This window comes from Liolophura sinensis, chromosome 6, assembly GCF_032854445.1.
Source record: "Liolophura sinensis isolate JHLJ2023 chromosome 6, CUHK_Ljap_v2, whole genome shotgun sequence".
Lineage (NCBI taxonomy): Eukaryota > Metazoa > Mollusca > Polyplacophora > Chitonida > Chitonidae > Liolophura > Liolophura sinensis.
The window spans coordinates 10,591,655-10,615,320 of record NC_088300.1 but is presented as its reverse complement, the minus strand read 5'-3'; the positions used below and the strand labels follow the sequence as shown (position 1 = coordinate 10,615,320).

At 38.0% G+C, this 23,666-nt stretch overlaps 1 protein-coding gene across 2 annotated transcripts in view; it reads right to left on the bottom strand.

The window, feature by feature from the left end:
• LOC135468077 (kelch domain-containing protein 3-like) overlaps positions 1-23,666 on the bottom strand; it is a 31,391-nt gene that overhangs the window by 5,191 nt on the left and 2,534 nt on the right. Inside the window, exons 1-9 of one of the 2 annotated variants that reach the window (XM_064746115.1) lie at positions 23,285-23,294; positions 20,205-20,406; positions 19,633-19,803; positions 18,582-18,697; positions 17,589-17,669; positions 16,425-16,638; positions 15,347-15,433; positions 14,525-14,633; positions 3,702-3,799 (exon numbers count right to left, since the gene is read on the bottom strand). In XM_064746115.1, the coding sequence (XP_064602185.1) occupies positions 3,702-3,799; positions 14,525-14,633; positions 15,347-15,433; positions 16,425-16,638; positions 17,589-17,669; positions 18,582-18,697; positions 19,633-19,803; positions 20,205-20,358 (1,030 nt within the window). In that variant the 5' untranslated portion in view covers positions 20,359-20,406; positions 23,285-23,294. Of the gene's footprint in view, positions 1-3,701; positions 3,800-14,524; positions 14,634-15,346; positions 15,434-16,424; positions 16,639-17,588; positions 17,670-18,581; positions 18,698-19,632; positions 19,804-20,204; positions 20,407-23,284; positions 23,295-23,666 lie in introns of those variants that run through there. The other variant, XM_064746114.1, reaches the window with a different exon arrangement.

Here is a 23,666-nt window from a genome sequence, read left to right as displayed (position 1 = left end):
AGTTTATAGGAACATGATGGTATGTACCAGTGACAAGTTTAAAGGGACATGATGGTATGTACCAGTGACAAGTTTATAGGGACAGGATGGTATGTACCAGTGACCAGTTTAAAGGGACATGATGGTATGTACCAGTGACAAGTTTATAGGGACAAGGTGGTTTGTACCAGAGTGATGGGCAGGAAGACAGCTGAGGGAAAGGCTGAACACTGGTGGGCAATATACATGTATTGGCATTTTTAACAATGTTTTCTGTGTTTACATCTTGGCAGAGCTTTATTCTATACGCACAGCTTAAATTTTAAGAGCACAGTGAAGCCCGGATATTAGAAAATGTGGGCAGAATGGTTTCTTGGCACTCAAATTATCCCTTTGACAGGTCTGGAGAATGGCTCAGCTTTAGAAATGTGTGCCACAAATCAAAGCACATATTTCCAACAGGATGTCTTTGCCATCCTTATGCAGGCCTCACGATTTAGATCATGCTACAGGTTTATAGATGTGTACACTAATCAGGAGACATGAGACATGCTGTTACTAAACAGATGACATGAGACATGCTGCTACTTAACAGATGACATGAGAAATGCTGCTACTAAACAGGAACCATGAGAAACGTGGCTACTAAACAAGAGACAGAAATGTGGCCACTAAACAGGAGACATGAGAGATGAGGCTACTAAACAGGAGACATGACAAAAGCTGGTACAAAACAAGAGGCAAGAGAAATGCTGATACTAAACAGGAACTGTGAGAAATGCTGATACTAAACAGGAGACATCAGAGATGAGGCTACTAAATAGGAGACATCAGAGATGAGGCTACTAAACAGGAGACATGAGAAATGCTGATACTAAACAGGAGACATCAGAGATGAGGCTACTAAACAGGAGACATCAGAGATGAGGCTACTAAACAGGAGACATCAGAGATGAGGCTACTAAACAGGAGACATGAGAGATCAGGCTACTAAACAGGAGACTTGAGAGATCAGGCTACTAAACAGGAGACATGAGAAATGCTGATACTACACAGGAAACATGAGAGATGAGGCCACTAAACACTAGACATGAGAAATGAGGTTACTAAACAGGAGACATCAGAGATGAGGCTACTACACAGGAGACATGAGAAATGAGGCTACTAAACAGGAGACATGAGAAATCCTGATACTAAACAGGAGACATGAGAGATGAGGCTACTAAACATGAGACTACAGAGATGAGGCTACTAAACAGGAGACATGAGAGATCAGGCTACTAAACAGGAGACATGAGAGATGAGGCTACTAAACAGGAGACATGAGAAATGAGGTTACTGAACAGGAGACATGAGAAATGAGGCTACCTGTCTTTAGGGTACATGTTATCCAATACTCTAGGCCAAAATCATCAGTGCCTGTACATGCTGCTCTATTAATCCAGCTTCAAAGCTTGTATCTAAAGTTACTTGAAATGGCTGAATAATTTATTACTCCAATCAGACATAATGTAATGGACATAAAATGTAAAAATATGTACATAATGATATCAACTATTAGTTGGTGGAAACGTTTGGGCCTGGTCGATCAAATGTGTATTTGCTAATACGAGTATTAAATCATATTATATATTTAAGATTTTTGCCAAATTCAGCAGCCAATGCAGTTGCACAAAGTCAAAGTATAAGAGCAGTATAGTTAGCTCAAATTTTATACACTGTTACGTAATTATTTTTGGCTACGTACAAAACTGAATACTTGTCCTAAAATTCAATCTGGTATTAAGTCTTAAAACAATTTTAAACAACCAGGCCAAGGTCTCTGCAAGCCATATGAAAATCTGGTGAAAACCAGAAACCCTATAAAGAAACAACGGAATAAATACACTGATTTAGGGAAATAAGAAATGTAAAAGCTTGTTCTTCAAATAGATATGCAGAGCATTATACAAAATGTAATGCATCAAACTTTGTGAGATCAGGCAATTTGTTACAGGTCCATTGTAACTGTCATCCATATCAGTGTCACTAAGATTTCATACACACAGATGTACACAACATTTCACAGGCCAGTGATGTTGTACCGTCTGAGCTTCTGCCCAGAACATCCAAAGCCTACACTACTTCAAAATGTCACTTTTTGCTCACCATGGATTAAATTATATGTCCGCCAAAAAAAACCAAAAAAACAATGAACAAACACATCTATGTGAGTATTGTTCATTTACAGGCCTGTGACCTGTCGCCGAAAATATGTTTATAATCTGGGTCAGTGAAGGTACTCTAAGTGGCTGGATCTGGGCATCAAAGCTAGGCTTCTTCATTAATCAAAGCAGGAAAGGCAGTTGTTTACAGAGTAATTGGATACTTTCTCAGGCTGGTCAGCTATTTTGGTGAATCATTATAATGTCCCTGTTGTGGATGACCAGCTAATACATATGTCTGGGTTCAAATCAATATGCAGGATATATCTGCACTGTTAGCCTTGGGACCACTGCTGGCGTCTAATTGTAACATGCAATTTCTGAATTCAGCCAAGATTTTCTGTATGTGTACCGCAACAAGAAGTGCACCTCTGCCTCTAAAAGTACCTTTCAAGTATGTCACCAATGTTGTAGTGGACATGATCACAAATCTGATTTACACGTACACACACGGCCCTCTCACATAAGTGGCACTGTACACTGTTGACATCTTCATCAGTTAACAAAATTACGCTCTGAGTTGCTTTCATGTAAAGTAAGCTACTTAACGAAGTCTAGGACATGTAGTCATATAGATGAGCTACTTACCAAAGTCTAGGACATGTAGTCATATAAGTAAGCTACTTACCGAAGTCTAGGACATGCAGTCATGTAAGTAAGCTACTTACCGAAGTCTAGGACATGCAGTCATGTAAGTAAGCTACTTACCAAAGTCTAGGACATGTAGTCATATAAGTGAGCTACTTACCAAAGTCTAGGACATGTAGTCATATAAGTGAGCTACTTACTGAAGTCTAGGGCATGTAGTCATATAGGTAAGCTACTTACCAAAGTCTAGCATATGTAGTTATATAAGTGAGCTACTTAGCGAAGTCTAGGACATGTAGTTATATAAGTAAGCTACTTACCGAAGTCTAGGACATGTAGTTATATAGGTAAGCTACTTACTAAAGTCTAGAACATGTAGTTATATAGGTAAGCTACTTACTAAAGTCTAGGACATGTAGTTATATAAATGGCTACTTACTAAAGTCTAGGACATGTAGTCATATAAGTGAGCTACTTACCGAAGTCTAGGACATGTAGTTATATAGGTAAGCTACTTACTAAAGTCTAGGACATGTAGTTATATAAAGGGCTACTTACCGAAGTCTAGGACATGTAGTTATATAAGTGGCTCAGTCGGTTAGCGCGCTAGCGCAGCACAATGACCCTGGAGTCTCTCACCAATGCGGTCGCTGTGAGTTCAAGTCCAGCTCATGCTGGCTTCCTCTGCGGCCGTACATGGGAAGGTCTGTCAGCAACCTGCAGATGGTCATGGGTTTCCCCCGGGCTCTGTCCGGTTTCCTCCCACCATAATGCTGGCCACAGTCGTATAAGTGAAATATTCTTGAGTACGGCGTAAAACACCAATCAAATAAATAAGTAAGCTACTTACCGACGTCTAGGACATGTAGTTATACAGGTAAGCTACTTACTAAAGTCTAGGACATGTAGTTATATAAGTGAGCTACTTACTGAAGTCTAGGACATGGAGATCTGAGTGATCCATGAGGACTTGATCTTCTGGAAGGGTGCCTGCTATTACTGGCTGGTGCTGAAGGCAGGCAACAGGACTACAACAACAACACAACAACATATGGAATGAATGAATAATGAATGATTAAGGCTTAATGCCTCTTAGCCAATAATGCAGTCATGTTAAGGCGAGAACATGTTTACTGGAGCTGAGACAGTAAACAGGTTTCAATTCAATAATGAGAACATCCAACATCAAAAAAAAAAAGTTTAAAACTTAATATGACAGCAGTCAGCATTATGGTGGGAGGGAACCACGTAAAGCCCAGGGTAAACCCACGACCACCCACAGGTTGCTGGAAGACCTTCTTACATATGGCCAGAGAGGAAGCCAGCATGAGCTGGACTTGAACTCACAGTGACTGCATTGATGGAATGCTCCTGGGTCATTGTGTCACACTGACATGTTATTCGCCTCGGGCATCGAGGCCCCCAACAGCTAACATAACACGAACTCGTAACACACCAGTTCATATGCTTAGAATACATAGGCAGCATATGACATTATACTCAATATGAAATTCACAAGATGCATACTTCACGTATAAGCTGTTACTAATTCAAAATGTGCTTTATGTTGTTTTATAATGTTATATAGGACTGTTTCACTTCAACCTTGGCTGTCAATGTTAAGGGTGAAAAAAATCAGGAGTCTGGAGGAATCTACTGACCTTTGGCAAGTTACTGCTAAGCAAGTTACTGAGTAGAGTACCTGATTAGCAGATCACATTGGCTCAATACGACTCAACACGACAACACATGAGACTGCCTGTCCTTCATTAGTCCGGCTTCAAAATCTAAGTTGTTTACATTGTTCACATAAATGAACGAATCCTTTTCCTGCCAGACAGGTTGATACTACTGAAGGCTTTGTAATCATGTTAGCTTTACTGTCTTCAAAACCTATTCTTTCAAAAGTCAATAGCATTGTGGCCAACATACTTTCACCAGGGGATTTTCAGCCAATCAGTGATCGTCCCTTATAAGTATGTATTTCCTTGTTTCATAGTAAATGCATCTTCATGCATGCAAATTCATTCCTTTGGCGCAACATTTCACTGCAGCAATAATCAGTGCTTTAAGCGATGAAGTGCTTTTATTGAAACGAACAGGTAGCAGAAAACCCCTGTGCTATTAAATAATAATAGTGAAAGCAAAAGAAGTCAAACAACTATGTGGTTGTTGTTTCACCACTACTTTTTATCAAGTTTATTTTGTCTCAAAATGACTGTCCCCCTGTAACCTTTAACAAGTCTATGCACAAGGAGCTATTTTTGGCACTTCTTCTACGTCTATTGTGAAATGCAATGTTGTTTTCAACTCCTGTCAGTGTCAATAACTTAGGTGCCTTTCCACCTTTGCAAAGTGGAGCCTGAGCGGGCTGTGAAGGATGCATATAGTTGCACTCAACTTCAGGGCTTTGAAGAGTTAATGTGGCTCAGTAAATTAAGGTAGATAATGTTGGACATTGCTATGTTGATTAGCAGAAAGACATTGAAACTGTTTCCAGTCTGCATGGCTGATACCACTGCTATTGCAGGAAATCTGTGAGTTGCAAATTAAAACAGTGATATCATAATAAATTACAACACCTGATCACACAAGTCCTTCACAGGATCTCTTCAATCCTGATGTTATTAACTACTAAGACACAATCACCAGGCCTAACTGAAGCAAACCATATTTCAAGGGCTGTCTACCTATAGATAACATATGCACATATATGTCTCATCAAAACAGATACATCTACTCTGTACTCCAGTCATACATTAGGTTCACTGATCAGCCATAGGAGGCTACATTGTTCATTCAACTACCAGAGACATCCAAACAAAAGTCCAGTTATTTCAGCAGAGAAAAAAAAAAAACAAAATTCACAACAAAACATCTTCATAGACACCATTTACAAGAATATCATTTTTGCAGCCAAGATCTGAATGCGGAAGTATTTATAATATGGAGATTGTTTGTACTTTCACCTAGATGCACACAGTTTGTCATCATGTGGTAAAACCTACCAGTGAGCTATCAGTATCCATGTCATAGCTGTTGGTCAATATCAGGCCAATAGATTCTAGAAAAATATGGGGCACTTTATATGGTCATATGAACAAGTAAACGCTTGTTTACTTTCAATCAAAAATAAACAATAAATGTATTTTGTCAGAAATATTAGGGTTTTCAGGAAGCAATTAGGCATATTTGACTTTATCCAGTAAATCACATTTAATTTCCTGGAATCTACCGCCAACGAATCCACTTGCTGTACTAATATCTTGTCTTATAAGAATAGAGTATGTTTGATGAACTTCTCTGTGTCACTGAGTTCGACCACCTTCAGCTTTGGTTGTTTTGTTTTCAATAAGCCACTGGGAATTTGCTGCCGCTATAGAGTGTCCTAAAAAATTCTCATCAAAAGCACATCTGCATTAAATATCAGTAAAAACAGAAAAAAAAACCAGCACAAAAACTGAAGACAATTCTCATTTCTCTGCAGCCTGTGGAGTTCAAGCACCCTGGCTGATCTAAGAACGCACAAATTGCATCAACTCATGTTACAAATGGCTTGTTTTGTAATTACTCTCAGAAGACAATCATTTGAGACTGTCCAACTTAATTATCTAGAGGAGGGGATGAGAGATTGAAGTGTTTTCATCTTTTGTGCGGATGTCTGAGATATCTAACCCTAGCCCTCCCAGTAGGCCTCATTGTCCAGAGTCCAGATACATACTGAGTTCACATCACCATGTACATTTATACCATAGTCCTAATGCTACCGGGATATTATGTGAAAATAAGTTGTTTTGTAGAGGATTATTAACTTAATGCAGCGATGGCCAGAGAGGACAAAGCCTGGAAATGTGGCTCCTTTGAAGGTCCGGGCACAGTCACAAAACACACCGCGACAACGCTCCCGGAGAATCATCGACAGGGGTCGCCACACACAAACACATCCACATTAACTAAATCAGTTTTCCTAAACGCGCACAGGGCATTATTAAGGGATTGTAGCGGGACTTGAAGCAGACAGACAACAGATCAGCCTTTCATTTCCGATAGGCCAAAGCAGGTGCCTAATGCCCCCCCTCCTGTGCTGTTGTGGGTACTGGAGAATGTTGGAGATAGAGGAGAGAGAGGCTGGCACCTAATGCCCACCAGCCCTTAACAGGGTAATATCCAGCACACTGCTAACACAACCAGGAGGTCTCAGGTGTAGTACCTGTTGAGATCAGATTTGTTAGCGAATACATTCACACATACCCTCAGTAATGAGTCTTTCAGAGAGCTCTAAGGTATAGTATGAGAAGGAGCGAGCAGGGACTCAGAGATGCTCTCAGCTCTTACTGTGCCCACACTATGCCACAGGGCACCCCTCAGCAGCATACCTTTCAGCTTTTGTTTGCCTTTCTGGATTCGTCTATAAAAGCTCCAGCAGACACCAGATACTCAACCCAAACACGTAAGTGGTCAGACGCCTGGTGACACTACAAGAAACCCTTCAACTCTAATTGGAGCAGACAGTTCTGATCAGTAGATTATGCAAATATGCCATTGTGGCACTCAGGCTACACACAAATCCAATGAGTTCAAGTTAATGTACTGTAGTCTGCCAATTGTTGTCGGTTCACAACTGTCAACCTGAACTGCACATAGAGAATATCATTAACAAGTGGTGACTGTTGTGCAATAAAATATATTACAACCACTAAGACAAAATAATCCACATTATTTATGTTACATAAAGTACCTGGTGGAGTGTACAGTTACTGACACATGCCAACCTTTCACCCACTTTTAGTTATATAACTTCATCTGATTCCTGCACTATTATAGGAGAGAAGACCAAACATAGTCAGATGAGATTATAGCACTACAATTTACCATGTTCATGCAGAACCTTTATGGGTTACAGTACAATATGTGTGGTAAATCAAGGAGCATCACCTAAAATTTCACCGATAACTAAATTCCATGGTTTATTATTGGCGTACATTCTGAGAGTTAAATTGGTGTTTTGGGGTTTGGAATGAAGGATGATATTCTAGTGAAACAAAGTATGTCTCTGTACCAAAAGTAAAATTGTATAACCTTATTTTCCATTAAAAATGCACTTAAGTTTTGGGGTTAAAATTTGACCCTATACTTGATATCAGGGAGTCTCGCTTAATACACACTTTCTCCTATTTTCCCTGTAACTTATATCCCCCTAGTATGTCACCCACTGATGACACCTTCCTGCATGTCTCTTTGTACATGCAGGAATACAACTTTGTATAACATTATACAACCAATTTACCCACCACTTTACCATTATATTTTGAGAATGTGTCACACTGATTTAAATGTTTTGAAGTTTTAAGTTTACAAGCCTAAATCCAGTTGTAGCCGATTAACTCAAGAAAGTTTCAAATTCTCAGCCTTGGGTGGGACATTCCCTCATGAGCTCTCCTCTACCAGTAGTCCAGTGCTGGTGTACCACAATGACTTTTCCTCTAAAATGTCTACAGGGTAGTCCAATGCTGGTGTACCACAATGACCTTTCCTCTACCATGTCTACAGGGTAGTCCAATGCTGGTGTAACACAATGACCTTTCCTCTACCATGTCTACAGGGTAATCCAGTGCTGGTGTACCACAATGACCTTTCCTCTACCATGTCTACAGGGTAGTCAAGTGCTGGTGTATCACAATGACCTTTCCTCTACCATGTCTACATAGTAATCCAGAGCTGGTGTACCACAATGAACTTTTCTCTACCATGTATACAGGGTGGTCCACTGCTGGTGTGCCACAATGACCTTTCTCTACCATGCCTACAGGGTAATCCAGTGCTGGTGTATCACAATGACCTTTCCTCTACCATGTCTACATAGTAATCCAGTGCTGGTGTACCACAATGACCTTTCCTCTACCATGTCTACAGGGTAATCCAGTGCTGGTGTACCACAATGACCTTTCCTCTACCATGTCTACAGGGTAGTCAAGTGATGGTGTACCACAATGACCCTTCCTTTACCATGTCTACAAGGTAGTCCAATGCAGGTGTACCACAATGACCTTTCCTCTACCATGTCTACAAAGTAATTTAATGCTGGTGTGCCAAAATAAGCTTTCCTACACCATGTTTACAGAGTAGTCCAGTGCTAGTTTGCCAAAATGAACACCACTTTACACAGAATAGTCCATTGCTGGTGTCAGAAAATGTACTCTCCTCTTAACCAAGGTGCCCACTGCTGGTGTCCCAAAATGAACTCTCCTCTACACAGAGATGCTCATTGCTGGTGGCTCTGACTAAACTCTCCTCTGAACAGGACTGGGGTGAAATATAATAATAGTGTACATATCCTGTAGAGAGAGGTGAGGGGAAAACAATGTGACAACTCATCACCGATAACAGATACTGATACAATACTCTAATTTAATTTTAGTATCAAAATTGTCCTTTCTTCTTTCCAGCAAGAAAAATAATTTTAACTTCTATACCCCACTAGCACTTACCTTGCAAGTTACCTTTTTATACATCAATAACTTAATCATGTACAACAGGCATTATGGGATAAGTTTGGACAAATACTTATGCATCTTGTTGAATAAAGTTACACTCACACTTTTCCAATCTTCCCATATATTTATGAAAACACTGGTATTAGTGCACATTATAACCTACAGCACATGGTCTACTTTATTTCAAAGTTAGTCAAGTATCATTTTCTGCTTGGTCTACATGCATGCAGTATAGATCCGCAGTTTCTTTCTCACACTATAAATTCTGTTTCATTCTCATTTTGTAATGCATTCTGTCACCATCTAACCATGCTCAAAGGGGCATAAAGCTCCACATATTGTACTCCAACACAGCACCGCCCATATCCAAACAGATGTGACTACATACCCCAGTTTGTTCTGGTTTGTTATTGCTAGAGAAAGGCATACAGCTGAAGGAACACAAGCCAAAACCTGCTTATCTTTCAGAGCCCTGGAGTAAAACTATTGTATCTACATATTCACATGTACACATACATCTATACATAAAAGTCTACAGATTTCTGGGCTACTGATACATGAACTCATGCACAGCACAGACAGAGGTCACAGGGTTTCTGTTTGTTACTGCTATTTCTTTATCTGCTAAAGATAAACCAGATACATGTACTTTAAAATTCTCAGAAAATGCTCAGGGACGATGCATTTAGCATTGTCTTGTCTGAGATGTTACAACTTTCACAAAAGTAACCAATACAAGTGGATCAATAGAAATCAGTGTTCAGGTCATGTACGGCCCATGATATTAAAAGTCGCACTGCCTGCAGCGTTTATACTGGGCCTCCATGTATATAAATGGGCATACAGGTGTATGAGGTACGCTAAGTGCAGTCTGACGTCTGACCTTTAACACATTACTTAGCTCTGTAGGCTCTGCTATTTTGCAGGTAAAAGCCAATTACATTTTGTGCCCTGACATCAGTATGGAAATATATAAGTAAACAAAAAAGATCAATCAACAATCAACAAAGGCACAGATGGCATGTTTTTTTCTTCTTCTGGTATTGTATCCTGTTTGCTGAATGAACTTGTAACCACGTCAATCCAGGTTTGCTGCCTATATATATATATATATATATATATATATATATATATATATATATATGTATATATATACACACACACACCCATTAAATGACGTAACATTTCATCCAAGTAGCACATGTTGCCTCATCCTGAGAGTTCCATGTTGATCTTACTGAGGTGTTTTGAGGTTTGTTTGTCATGCAGGCATGGTACTGGAAGCATGTTTCAGAGTAAACAGAAATAGTTTATGATATTTACATGTACTTGTCACTAAACATGCTAAAGCTGTACTTTAGTGGGCAAAATTTTAGGTCAGTCACCACATATCTGGAACTTGATTAACATCAGTCAAAACAACAGATCTGTTTTAACAAGTCATGCAATATCACTTTTCTGTTTTCATAATAGAGAATTAGAATGTGTGAAGCAATAATTTTGTGAGTTTAAAATTTATCACCATAAACATGTGACCAGTTTATAATCAAACTAAAATGTGTTAAAAGTAATAGATTTAGAACAGGATTTGCAACTCCAGAGTCTACCAACGCACTGCCATTATCTCTCCAAAATATTCATGTGTTAAAAAAAAAAAAAGTGACCCTAAAACCAGTATTTAAACCAAAAAAAGCACTCCAGAGTCACAAAAATGGATATTTAAAATGTCTTCTGGTAAAAGTGTATTTTGAGGGCCAATAAATGTCACAAAATATTCCACAATATTACTGAAGCTTCCACTTTTCCAGTAAGATATGATCCTGCTTTCCAAACAAATCCCAAAATACTTTTAATGAGATAAATTGTAGAACATTATAGTCCTGGATGAAAGTTTAGGCCATTTTATACTGCAAAACTAATTTTGTAGGCAACAGAATTATACTGCAACTTGAAATAAATTAGAATGTGAGCAGTCTTGAAATTTACCCTAAATCTGTGCACAATTACCTAAAACATGAATGAAGATAATAGTAAAATTTATTTCAAATTATATAATATAGCATTTGTAAATCTGTAATTTGCTACATATTTTGTCAACTTTAGAGCCACTGAACAAAGCACACTTTCTTAATCCCAACAGAATACAACAGCAGAGGTCATATACCTGCATGCATCAGTGACTACCCAAAACTTTACTTACTACTCAATTCCGTATACAACCATGGTGATTCTTAGTGTTTGGTCTCCAAACGGCCTCACAGATAAAGATAAGGGGTTTAACAGGGGCCAAGGGTTACTTCCTTGATGGTCAGACTGATCAGTTTAACGACAAGGTCCATTACACATAAATGAAATGGATCACACTATGTATGCATAGCAATGAGTATGTATCAAACTATGTAGATATCACACTATGTATGTATCACAGTATGTATATATCCTGCTGTGTGCGTGTATGTATCACACTATGTATGTATCACACTGGGTATGTATCACACAAATCACACTGTACATATCTCATTATGCATGTATCACATGAATCACACTGTACATATCTCATTATGCATGTATCACACAAATCACACTGTACATATCTCATTATGCATGTATCACACAAATCACACTGTACATATCTCATTATGCATATATCACACTGTGTATGTATCACACTGATTTCATCAAACACATTTAATAAGAGAGTTCACTGCATTTAACCTCAAGTTGGGCCAGTAAAAATGCACCTTCAGAAGCAAATGAAGGTCCCAAAATGATACTTTTGATGTCAACACTTGTTTCTGGTCAGGAACTAATCAAACTCTTAAATGGTCCTATAATGTGGATCCATCACAGAATTGAGTAAAAAGTGTGGCTTCAAAGATGAAATGCAGTATTCATAAAAAGTAGTGTACTAAATTCCACTCAAATCTGTCTCTATAAAGTATAGACTGTAACAATGAGTCTGACTTACACACAAAGATGGGAAATTATAACAGAAAAATGTGGAGTCTTCTGATCAGGATACAAGCACTCCTTTAAAGAGGCAGTACCACTGTTAACTACAGTGTCTCACAACATCCTCAAGTCAGAGAATAGCGGAACTGCTGGAACAGGATATTATCACACCTTGGCTAACTATTAAATGCCACCAGTAACATTTGTGTTTGACAGGTGCATGAGCCTGTGTTAAGCTTATTTACTATAATGTGTTATTGTCAGACAGTTACTTTAGAAACCAGAAATCTGATAGATGCAGTCCTAAATTTTTTTTATTTTATCACTTTATCCTCATGTGAGCCAGTACATCAAATTTGGAATTTTCTTGAGGAAGCATTTGGTTTTTACTATGTTCATATCGCTAAAATAAAGGGCAACACTAGCCCAAATGCATATATGCATTGACAAAGTATTCCACAGAATGTTTAAAAAGTATATCTTTTCTTATTTTTAATGCTAAGATTGCAGTTCAAAGTAAGCAAAATAACACACATTGAGACAATCAAAAATACTGCCATGTATTCTCTTTTGTCCAGTTATTTCTATAGCCAGAGGACACTTTCTGGTAGAGCATCCCAAGGCCTCAAAAGAATTCCCTACTAGAAGCTGACTTACCAAGCATGTCAGAAAAAACTGCCTGTGACCACTCAGAAAAAATTGCCTGTGACCACTCAGAAAAAACTGCCTGTGACCACTCAGAAAAATTGCCAGTGACCACTTACAAAAAATTGCCAGTGACCACTTAGGTCTGGGGCACTTATGATTATGAAGAAATACCACTGTAACAATCACGTAACAATAACAGCAAATAACGTCACATGATTGGCTATGCTAGTCTGGCAACACTGGTGTTTCCGCATAATCGTAAGCGCTTCTGTTTTCACCCTTCTTCCTAAATAACGCAGATTAAATTATGTGTTGTTTTTTGGTTTTTTTTTCAAAATTGGTTGTTGCCACGGAAACCAGAAATGTCACTAAATCATATCCAGAAATCTGATGAAAACAGCAATCACATCTGAAGCGGTTAACTCCTGATGCCATCACATCCCCAAAATGGAGTACATGTAAAAAGCAGTTTAAATGGAAACCTAGTAGATTGTACACCTCAATATGAACCAAAATGCAGGACTTTTTGAGTGCTCACATCATTTAAACTTGCCATCTCTAGTCAGGTGTTATAGAAACCAGATCAAACTGATCAAAATAGCCCCAGTCTAAATAGGGACCACATCTGCCTAATATGAACATGTACTGGAAACTGGTAATTCTTGTGTAAACCAAAATAACTAATTGATCCCATATCATTTAAACTTTTCATTTCAATTCTAATTTCTGGAAACCAGAAATTTTATCAAAATAGCCTTACTCTTAATAGAGCCAAGCAAATGCACATGTGAAGAGTACAGTTTTTTTCTTTTGTTTTTTTTTTCACCTTTCTCCAGAAGTAGAACTGGAAAATAATCTCTGATGACAAATGAATTTTAGCGAGACAATAGTTTGTCCCTTATTCAGACATGTAAGAAAAATAACACCTGACATGTCTCCAAACAACTGATCAAATATCTAAAATGGGCCTGTTGAAAGATTGTACACGAAGAAGGTCTTCAATTTTTCTATGCCGGTATTTATTTATTTGATTGGTGTTTTATGCTGTTCCCAAGAATATTTCACTCATGCCACGGCAGCTAGCATTATGGTGGGAGGAAACTGGGCAGAGCCCAGGTGGAAACCCACGACCGTCTGCAAGTTGCTGCCAGACCATCCCACATACGGATGTGATTTCCTTTTGTGAAACATGTAGCACGATTTCAGTACAAGGGGGCATAACTTCTGCAGACAAAATCAGATACAATTTCCAGCACCACACAACTTGTCTCCAGGCTGATGGCTTTAACTAGATTGCCTTTAGTAGTTTCTACCTTCTGTTAATCTGATGTCAAAGATAGGCATAGTGCCATCTGGATGTTGTCTTAGTGAGAATAAATCCGTGGTATAACTCAATGAGCTATATCAGTGAGTACTAAACAACATCCCTAACAACCAATGGCACTATGCCTTTCTTGGTCATGGGTCATAACTGTGTAATGGTTTCCATAATGAGGGAGAATCTGATTGCGAGAAGATGAAAATGTTGTTGTTGTTGTATCATGAACTTTTTGACTCTTTCGTTAGAATACTCTCCGTTGGTTGTGTAGTAACACAAGACAGTATGAGGTTTTGTGTACGAGGTTTTACGTGACCCAGGTTTGCAGACTATAGACATACCTTGTTCCTCCAAACAGGAACACTCGGGACTTGATAACGCAACAGCACTGCCTCCTGCGAGCACACGGACCAGAGCCCTTCACCTTGACAACCGACCACACTTTCTCAACTGGAAAGAAACCAGGGAATATCACAGTTGTTTCCTCGGTTCTGTTTTCTCAGCATCCACACTGACTGACAGATCTTTTCAGGAGATCTGTGTTTTCAACACAGACAGGCTGCATTTCCAGGCATGACATAAATCACCTCTTCTTCGTAAGGGACCAATGGCACAGCTTCCTATCACTACCAATGCTTAGTCATCAGGTTTTTTGAACACTACAATGCTTACATAGCTGGCCCAACAATTTACTGTCCCTGATACATTGTATATAGTGGAGACATCTAGTGTGCATGGGCACATACATGTACTGCTGCTCTATGCATGCTGGATAATGATGCCTGCTCAAGGTCAATGCTGGCATGAGCATCATCACATACAACTGGACATCTACATTTTAAAATCAATTCTTAAATCTTCTTGTCTGCCAGCAACCTGTGAAAGGTTGTGGGTTTCCACCGGGCACTGCCAGGTTTCCTCCCACCATAATGCTGGCCGCCGTCATATAAGTGAAATATTCTTGACTACGGAATAAAACACCAATCAAATAAATAAATGAATTAAATCTTCTTGATAAACTTGCAATCACACGCATGTACATGTATGTAAGAAGAAGAGTCAAATAAATCAAGGCATGAAGCTTTCCAGCACAGATCAGCTACCTGTACACCTGGTTTTGTCAGTAGAACATGAAACAACAAAACTGGAAAGACTTTACTTACCTGGGTCATATCTGTGGATATCTTTATAATGTGTGTTACGGAGACCATTGTAACCCCCGAATATATACATCTGACCATTATGTACAACTGAAAGGAAAAAAGTTTGTGTATGACGCTTAAAGACTTCAGGTGTTATTGTACATCTGACCATTACATCTGACCTGTACATCTGACCATATATAGAATATATATTATATACCTGTAAGCCAGTCTATGAAACTTAATGATCTCAGGAATGACTATTACAACATCTGGCCATTATATACACCTGTAAGTCAGTCTATGATACTTAATGATTTCAGGAATGACTATTACAACATCTGGCCATTATATACACCTGTAAGTCAGTCTATGAAACTTAATGATCTCAGGAATGACTATTACAACATCTGGCCATTATGTACACTTGTAAGTCAGTCTATGAAATTTAATGATTTCAGGAATGACTATTACAACATCTGGCCATTATGTACACTTGTAAGCCAGTCTATGATACTTAATGATCTCAGGCATGACTATTACAACATCTGGCCATTATATACACTTGTAAGCCAGTCTATGATACTTAATGATTTCAGGAATGACTATTACAACATCTGGCCATTATGTACACTTGTAAGCCAGTCTATGATACTTAATGATCTCAGGCATGACTATTACAACATCTGGCCATTATATACACCTGTAAGTCAGTCTATGATACTTAATGATCTCAGGAATGACTATTACAACATCTGGCCATTATATACACCTGTAAGTCAGTCTATGATACTTAATGATTTCAGGAATGACTATTACAACATCTGGCCATTATATACACCTGTAAGTCAGTCTATGAAACTTAATGATTTCAGGAATGACTATTACAACATCTGGCCATTATATACACCTGTAAGCCAGTCTATGATACTTAATGATTTCAGGAATGACTATTACAACATCTGGCCATTATATACACCTGTAAGCCAGTCTATGATACTTAATGATTTCAGGAATGACTATTACAACATCTGGCCATTATATACACCTGTCAGTCAGTCTATGGTATTTAAAGATCTCAGGAATGATTTACACTCACAAGATGAATGGCTCCTCCGTCCAACAGGGCTGATTGTGCTGTTAGAAGGCTTTGTCCAGGTGAATGTTGATGTGTCAAATGCATGCAATAAATTTAAATACATCTCATTATTGGTAAAAATAGGCCCTCCCTCATCGCTTCTCCCGCCAAATATGTACATGATGTCACCAATGGGGGTAGCTGTGTGGAAGTCCCGGCTTCTTGGTGGCTCACCCTATAGAAACAGAAACAAACCACTCATGAGTTACTTCCCTTCAGTGTTCCATATTATTGCTACCATTAAATGCTTCACGCATCAACAAAACCAAGGTTCCTACATTCCTGTATTTTTACAAGGCATATACAGTAAATCACCCAAAATTTCCAGGTGAAAAAATATGTGAAATTTTATAACATATCCTAGTTAACATAACTTCACAAAATTTTTTTTACAAACTATTCACCCATTTGTATAGCAATCATATAAAGAGCGATTAGTTAAAAAATAATCATCAATGTATGAATGATCTACTGTATGAATAACTGAAGTTCTGATTTTTGCATTCAGAATGTTTTTACCGAACACAAGTGTATGTTAGTACACCAGGTAGAGAGAAGTACAGTACATGTATAAATGTACATGAAATTTACTGATCAAAACTATTTTTAGCCTTCCAGGCTGAAGTTCACACTGATTTTGAAGTACCGATAGAACCTCTACAATAGGTTAAACTGTTATTACTGTCCACATCTACTGGAATAGCAACAGTATGACGCAAAATACCTGCATTTTAAACAATCTTCAGCAAGCCACAGCTAGTAACATATGTTTCTAACAGGGCTCATTGTCTGTCTGTACATCTGAATGTGTAACTAATGGGACATGTTCACAGATGTGTATACCTAACATTTCCTGCCTTCACCATCCTCCTGTTCGTCTGTCTGTACATCTGAATGTGTAATTAATGGGACATGTTCACAGATGTGTATACCTAACATTTCCTGCCTTCACCATCCTCCTGTTCGTCTGTCTGTACATCTGAATGTGTAATTAATGGGACACGTTCACAGATGTGTACACCTAACATTTCCTGCCTTCACCATCCTCCTGTTCGTCTGTCTGTACATCTGAATGTGTAATTAACGTGACATGTTCACAAATGTGTGTAACCTAACACTGCCCACCTTCAGCATCTTCCGGTTTATGTACACCCAATTCATTGTGGAGAAATCCAACATGTGCACATCATTTGTGAACCTGTCAATCTGAAAACAGCAAGATAATTTCATGTAGTTATTTCTTTTAAATTGTAACAAGGTGCTTAAATGCCAAATGTGACATACACTTTACTGACAAAATACTGAGATTAAATATCACTGGTTTACTGACCAAATGTAGGTCAAAATGTAGCTGAAAGTTTCTGGCACTAAGCTGTAGAGAAAACACAGAAAACACACATTACTATTATCCCACATATTATGTAAATACAGGTGCAAGTACTGCATTTACTATTTCAAAACTGCATGACAGAAACTATAATTTAAAAAGTGCATAACAGCATTTACAATTTCAAAACTGTGTGATGTCACAGCATTCACAATTTTAAAAATTTGTGACGTCACTGCATTTACCATTTCAAAACTATCTGACAACACTGCATTGACAATTTCAAATCTGTCAAAGCATTTACAATTTCAAAACTGTGTGACTGTATTTATAATTTCAAAAATGTAACGTCACAGCATTTACAATTTCAAAACTGTCAGACCTCTCAGCATTCACAATTTCAAAACCGTGTGACATAACACAATTTACAATTTCAAAACGGTGTGACTTCACAGCTTTTACAATTTCAAAACTATGTGATGTCACAGTATTTATAATTTCAAAACTGTGTGACGTCAGAGTATTTACAATTTCATAACTGTGTGACGTCACAGCATTTACAATTTCATAACTACAATTTCCAAACTATGTGATGTCACAGTATGTATATTTTCAAAACTGTGTGACATCAGAGTATTTACAATTTCATAACTGTGTGACGTCACAGCATTTACAATTTCAACATTCTGTTCAAAAATATTTAAATATTTTGACAACGGCCAGCATTAAGGTGGGAGATTGTGCCCTGGAGACAATAAGCTATTCTACCCTTTATCTGCCCTAACACTGACCTCCTCCTCATATCCTCCAAATATAAACATCTTCCCATTGATAACACAGGCTGAGTGACCATCCCTGGCCCCAGGGATGTCGCCTGTCACAGCAGGGCGAGACCAGCTATTGGTCACTGCAACAGAAATGCGCATAGATGTCTCAGCATTCACATCATGTGCCAAGAGTTGACTCTGGCCACACACACATCCATTTACACACAGATAACTTAGTTTGGTTTGATGCTTAAAGACACATTCTGACTCACATCCATGAATTATTTACTTATTATGCAATACAAGTCAATATATAATGGGTAGAGTAAACCAGAAAAAACCAAAGCACCGACCAAACTGCAATCGCAAACTTGTCCATACGTGTACATGTAGCATATTAAATACATATGTCACATACATGTAGGTTACACGCATCTCCAGCAACCTCCGTGTAAGACTGCATGAAACAGTAATAGGAAGGCCCAGAAAACAATAAATTCTTCAACTTCTGCATACACAGTTATGATCTACAAGGTGCTCTCCACTGAGGCAAGTTTAGATCTCCATTCAAAAATGTTCTTCTCAAACTGCCTAATTATGGAATGTGATCATTTATGACATGAAGACATGAGTTTTGAAAAATCTTTCACACTTTCAAAGTATACGCATTAGTTAGAAATTATTTTTCCTCTGAAAAGCACATCATTTTTCTATTTCCATTCTCCTAAATGTGTGAATTTCAGAAAATAGACTGTTGTCTCCCTTGGCATGGTAAAATGAGGCATGAAGACGAATTTACTGACAAACCAATCACGTCACAGTTTGCTGAGTGTCGGTGATAACACAGACAAAAAGCCAGCTAACAGTGCTTTCGCCAGGACATCACCTTGTTCGAGTTGGCTTGAAGTAAGTAAGGAGATTTCCTAGGTACCTGGTGATTGGCTGTGGTTTACCTTTACCTGTCCATTTTCCGCCATTAGTAAACCTTAACAGCATGATTTAGGTGAAATATTCTTGGGTATGGCATTAAACACCAATTAGATAAATAATCAGACTTCCAGGACACACATTATACCTGTGTTGAAGGAGAAGAGTATTTTGCATGCACCCTTGTTGTCATTGCGACCTCCCCAGATGTACGCACACTCCCCCACTGCCACTGCTGTATGACCATATCTCTGGTATGGGACGAACTTTAAGTAATCTGGGTTTGGAGGAGGCATAACTTTGGACCAGCGCAACGATACTGGGAAGGACAAAATACAAATAATTGGAAATTACAACTAACAGTTAATGGTACAAGAAACAGATTTCACTCATTACACACCAATTAAGCAAAGATAAACTAACAAACAATCCATTTAAAATCAGAGATTTCATTTCATATTCATGTCTATTTTTCTTACAAAGCACATGTATGTATTTTACATATACATTTCCGTGAAACGTTTACTGGTTAGTGATGCTGGTTTCTTTTTGTGGACTTATCATCAAACAAAAAATAATCATGTCATGATTTTAAATATTCACAGAATAAAATGTTGCAACTAAAATAAATTGCTGAATATAGCATTGTCATCTTGGAAAAGAAATCATGTCATGCTTTTAACTGTAAAAATAAATGTGATGTGACCTTTGGTCTCTGACCTGTGTCAAGGACATGGACATCCATTGGCCGGGTAGTGTCAAAATCCTCCCCTGTACAGTAGCCCCCGAATGAGTATATACGGTCACCAATAGCAACTGCAGCATGATTGACACGTCTGGGCCCACCCTCCAGGTGTATTGTCCACCTCTGCATCTCTGTAAGATGGGTCTGGTTAAAACAACCAATCAGGGGGGACCAAGTCTGAGGAACAGGAAATCATTGAACAATGTAAGACATCCTTCATAGGTAGTCACTCAGTAATTAACCAATCCACCAGAAAAGGATGTATGTCATAATCAGAAAATAAGACGGCCAGGTTAAGTGACAGTATGAAGCTCCTGTTGTCAATAAACATCCGTCTTTACATCCTTGTAGTGCTACAAGGATGTATGTCATAATCAGAATACAAGACGGCCAGGTTAAGTGACAGTATAAACATCCATCTTTACATCCTTGTAGTGCTAATTGAAGATTTAAATAGGCCATAAATAAATCTTCACTAGAGCAGAAAATTAAATAAACAAATTATCAGTTCAGCATAATAATAGATGAATACAAAAATCATGATAACCTAAAGCAAAACTTTCAGAATTTCAACACACACTTTCTGAAGAAAAATATGCTTGGGTAGTCAGTCATACCCCCAAACAAAATTACAGACATTTTTATTCACATCTTTAATCACCACATATAAAAATTTATCTATAGGCACAGTGCAGTTTTGTCTGACAGATCTGACAGAATATAGATGATAATTTCAATCATGTACTGTTGTAAGAAAACTATGGTATATCTTTCTAAACCCTACCTTCTGGCAAATTAAAACCCACAAATTCATAAAATGCACACATTATGACATCCATTGATTCTTTAAAAGCAAATAGTTGGAACAAATTTCTTCCTAAATTAAACTAGAGTAAAATTCTCAATGTAGGCTGCTAACAAGCTAAGGTTTTAAATCAAAAAAATTAAACATACCAATGTCTTCTACAATGTCCAAAAGCAGATAAATATATCTACACTACAACATCTATTGAGACAACTTCACTGCACATGTACTGCATCTTACAGGCAAATGAATATATGTGTACAAAACTACCACAAGCCAATCCTCCAGACTCGATTTGGCCACAAATGTTGAGCAATGGATTTTGTAATAATTTCTTACATGTACATGTAATGTATGTAAATTATAACTACTTTTAAACCCTGTGCCCTTCCCTGTACATCATCAAAGCCCACATGAAGGCGTTAAGGTGCAGGGCAGCTGCCCTGACTGGCTACTGACTGATTCATGTCAGTTTCTGTGGGACTATACACTCAAAAACAGGAAGACATTCGGCTACAAAGGTATTATAAGTATAACTTCAGCTAGTAGACGTATCACAGGACTTGTACAGGTATACCCCTGTCTTGTACACTGGTCAGTGAAACTATGGGGTGAAAATCTGTTTATTGTTGTGTTGAAATAGAATATTGGTAATATGTCTTAATTCTACTGATGAAGTCTTGTTATAGCTCTTGCTCTTTAGAATGATATCCATCTCCAGAAATACATTATGTACAAGTACACACATATTAAAGAAACAAAACCTTGTGTTAATAACCTTTAGCACTAGAAACATTCAATATGCCAGAATTTCCTTGCTGACAGATATTTTTGGCGAAAGCAATGATGCTCAAATGTAGAGAGCACTAGTTCAGCTATGACTCTGGTGTACATGTAACCATGCAGGGCTCTAGTTCGGGTTGTCTGGCAGGTACCCATCATGAGGGGTTGAGTTGAAATCTTACACCTGTCTATAATATTTATACTGAAATCAAATATCGTTGAGCAAGGGAAATTACCTTATTAATCAAAATAATAAATAAATTAACCATTCCTTTATATATGTGGTATAGATATATATATATATCTCCTTGACTTTTACAAACATGTGCAAGTATTTAGTGTATCAGCTTATCTGGGTGACGCAGTCGCGTTCTGTGAGTCTACCAGTCTGCCTGCTGCCTGCCAACCCCGATATTTACTAACTTTTGATTTACATTTACATGAAAGTAGATCAATAACCTGTTATACTTTTATTACGGCATAAAGCAAGAGTATGGAAAGCAAATTTCAGCTGATATTACAACACCTACATCATTGATATTGAACTTACAAAGAAACTAATCTTGTAGTTTCACTTTAATTTAAAGTTCATTTAATACAGGTCTCAACAATATTAATATAAAATCTACCAGTCATGCTTACTGACAACAAAAATGTACCATTATTTTGGATACATGTATGACAATGCCTGACATACTGACCTACCGATCCTGTTGAAAATAAAGAAGATAAAATAAAATATATAAAAATTAGGAAACTAAACCAGGTGGGATAGCACAGCAATTTATACTTGACTCACATTTTACTCTGCTGTTAAGAATGTAACTCTCATACAGGTAGCTGATATCATTGTGCTAGCTAGCTACCAATCCTTGGGCGAGTAAAATTGAAAACTTTTGCAATTTGGACACCCTGTTTTCAGCACTTTCAACATCGGAGAGATAGGAGAAATGAAATCTAGACACCCTGCTATAAAAAATGGCCTTAAAAAGGGATGTTTGGACACCCTTTTTCACATTTCTGGCTAACCCCCTGCCTATCATCTATTCAGGTAGCTAATAAAATCTCTGCCTATACAAGTAGCTGTTACATGTAAAGTCCTACCATATACACAGATAGCTATTAAAAGTCCTACCACCTACACAGATAGCTAATAAAAGCCCTACCATCTCTACTATCTATGTTCTTCTCCGGCTATGCATGACAAGGTCTGCAGCAACCTGCGGATGGTCGTGGGTTTCCCCCGGGCTCTGCCTGGTATCCTCCCACAATAATGCTGGCTGCCGTCGCATAAATGAAATATTCTTGAGTATGGTGTAAACACCAATCAAATAAATAAATACATAAATACAATCTTACCTGTTATCAGAATATGAGATCGTTTACTTGTTAACAACTGACAGACTTCAACAGCTACCAGTGTAGACTTCCATGACAGCCACTTTGCAATCTCAGAGTAAGGCTTACCAGAAAAGCTAGGTGAATATGTACTCTAACTATAGCCTCCAGTGCTGAAGACCTGTACTAAATCAACAAATGCCCCATAACAAGAGGAAAATTTCCAAGAGTAGCACAAGGTTACTGCTTCCAGCACAAATTATCCCCATTCAAACCCAGGTGAGCTTTTGATAGATGTCCAAGAGCCACACGTCAAAATGTTAATTACACATCCACCTAGTACCAAAGTCACACAAAGGCAGGTATAAATACATCATTACCAAGACTAAAATCTGGGTCACATGATATATGTCCAGCAATTTTTCCACAATGTTGATAATTTGTAAAATATCATACCTCATGTAGAAACTAGGTATTTAATTTAGATCAATACTAAGTGACACTATGCTTA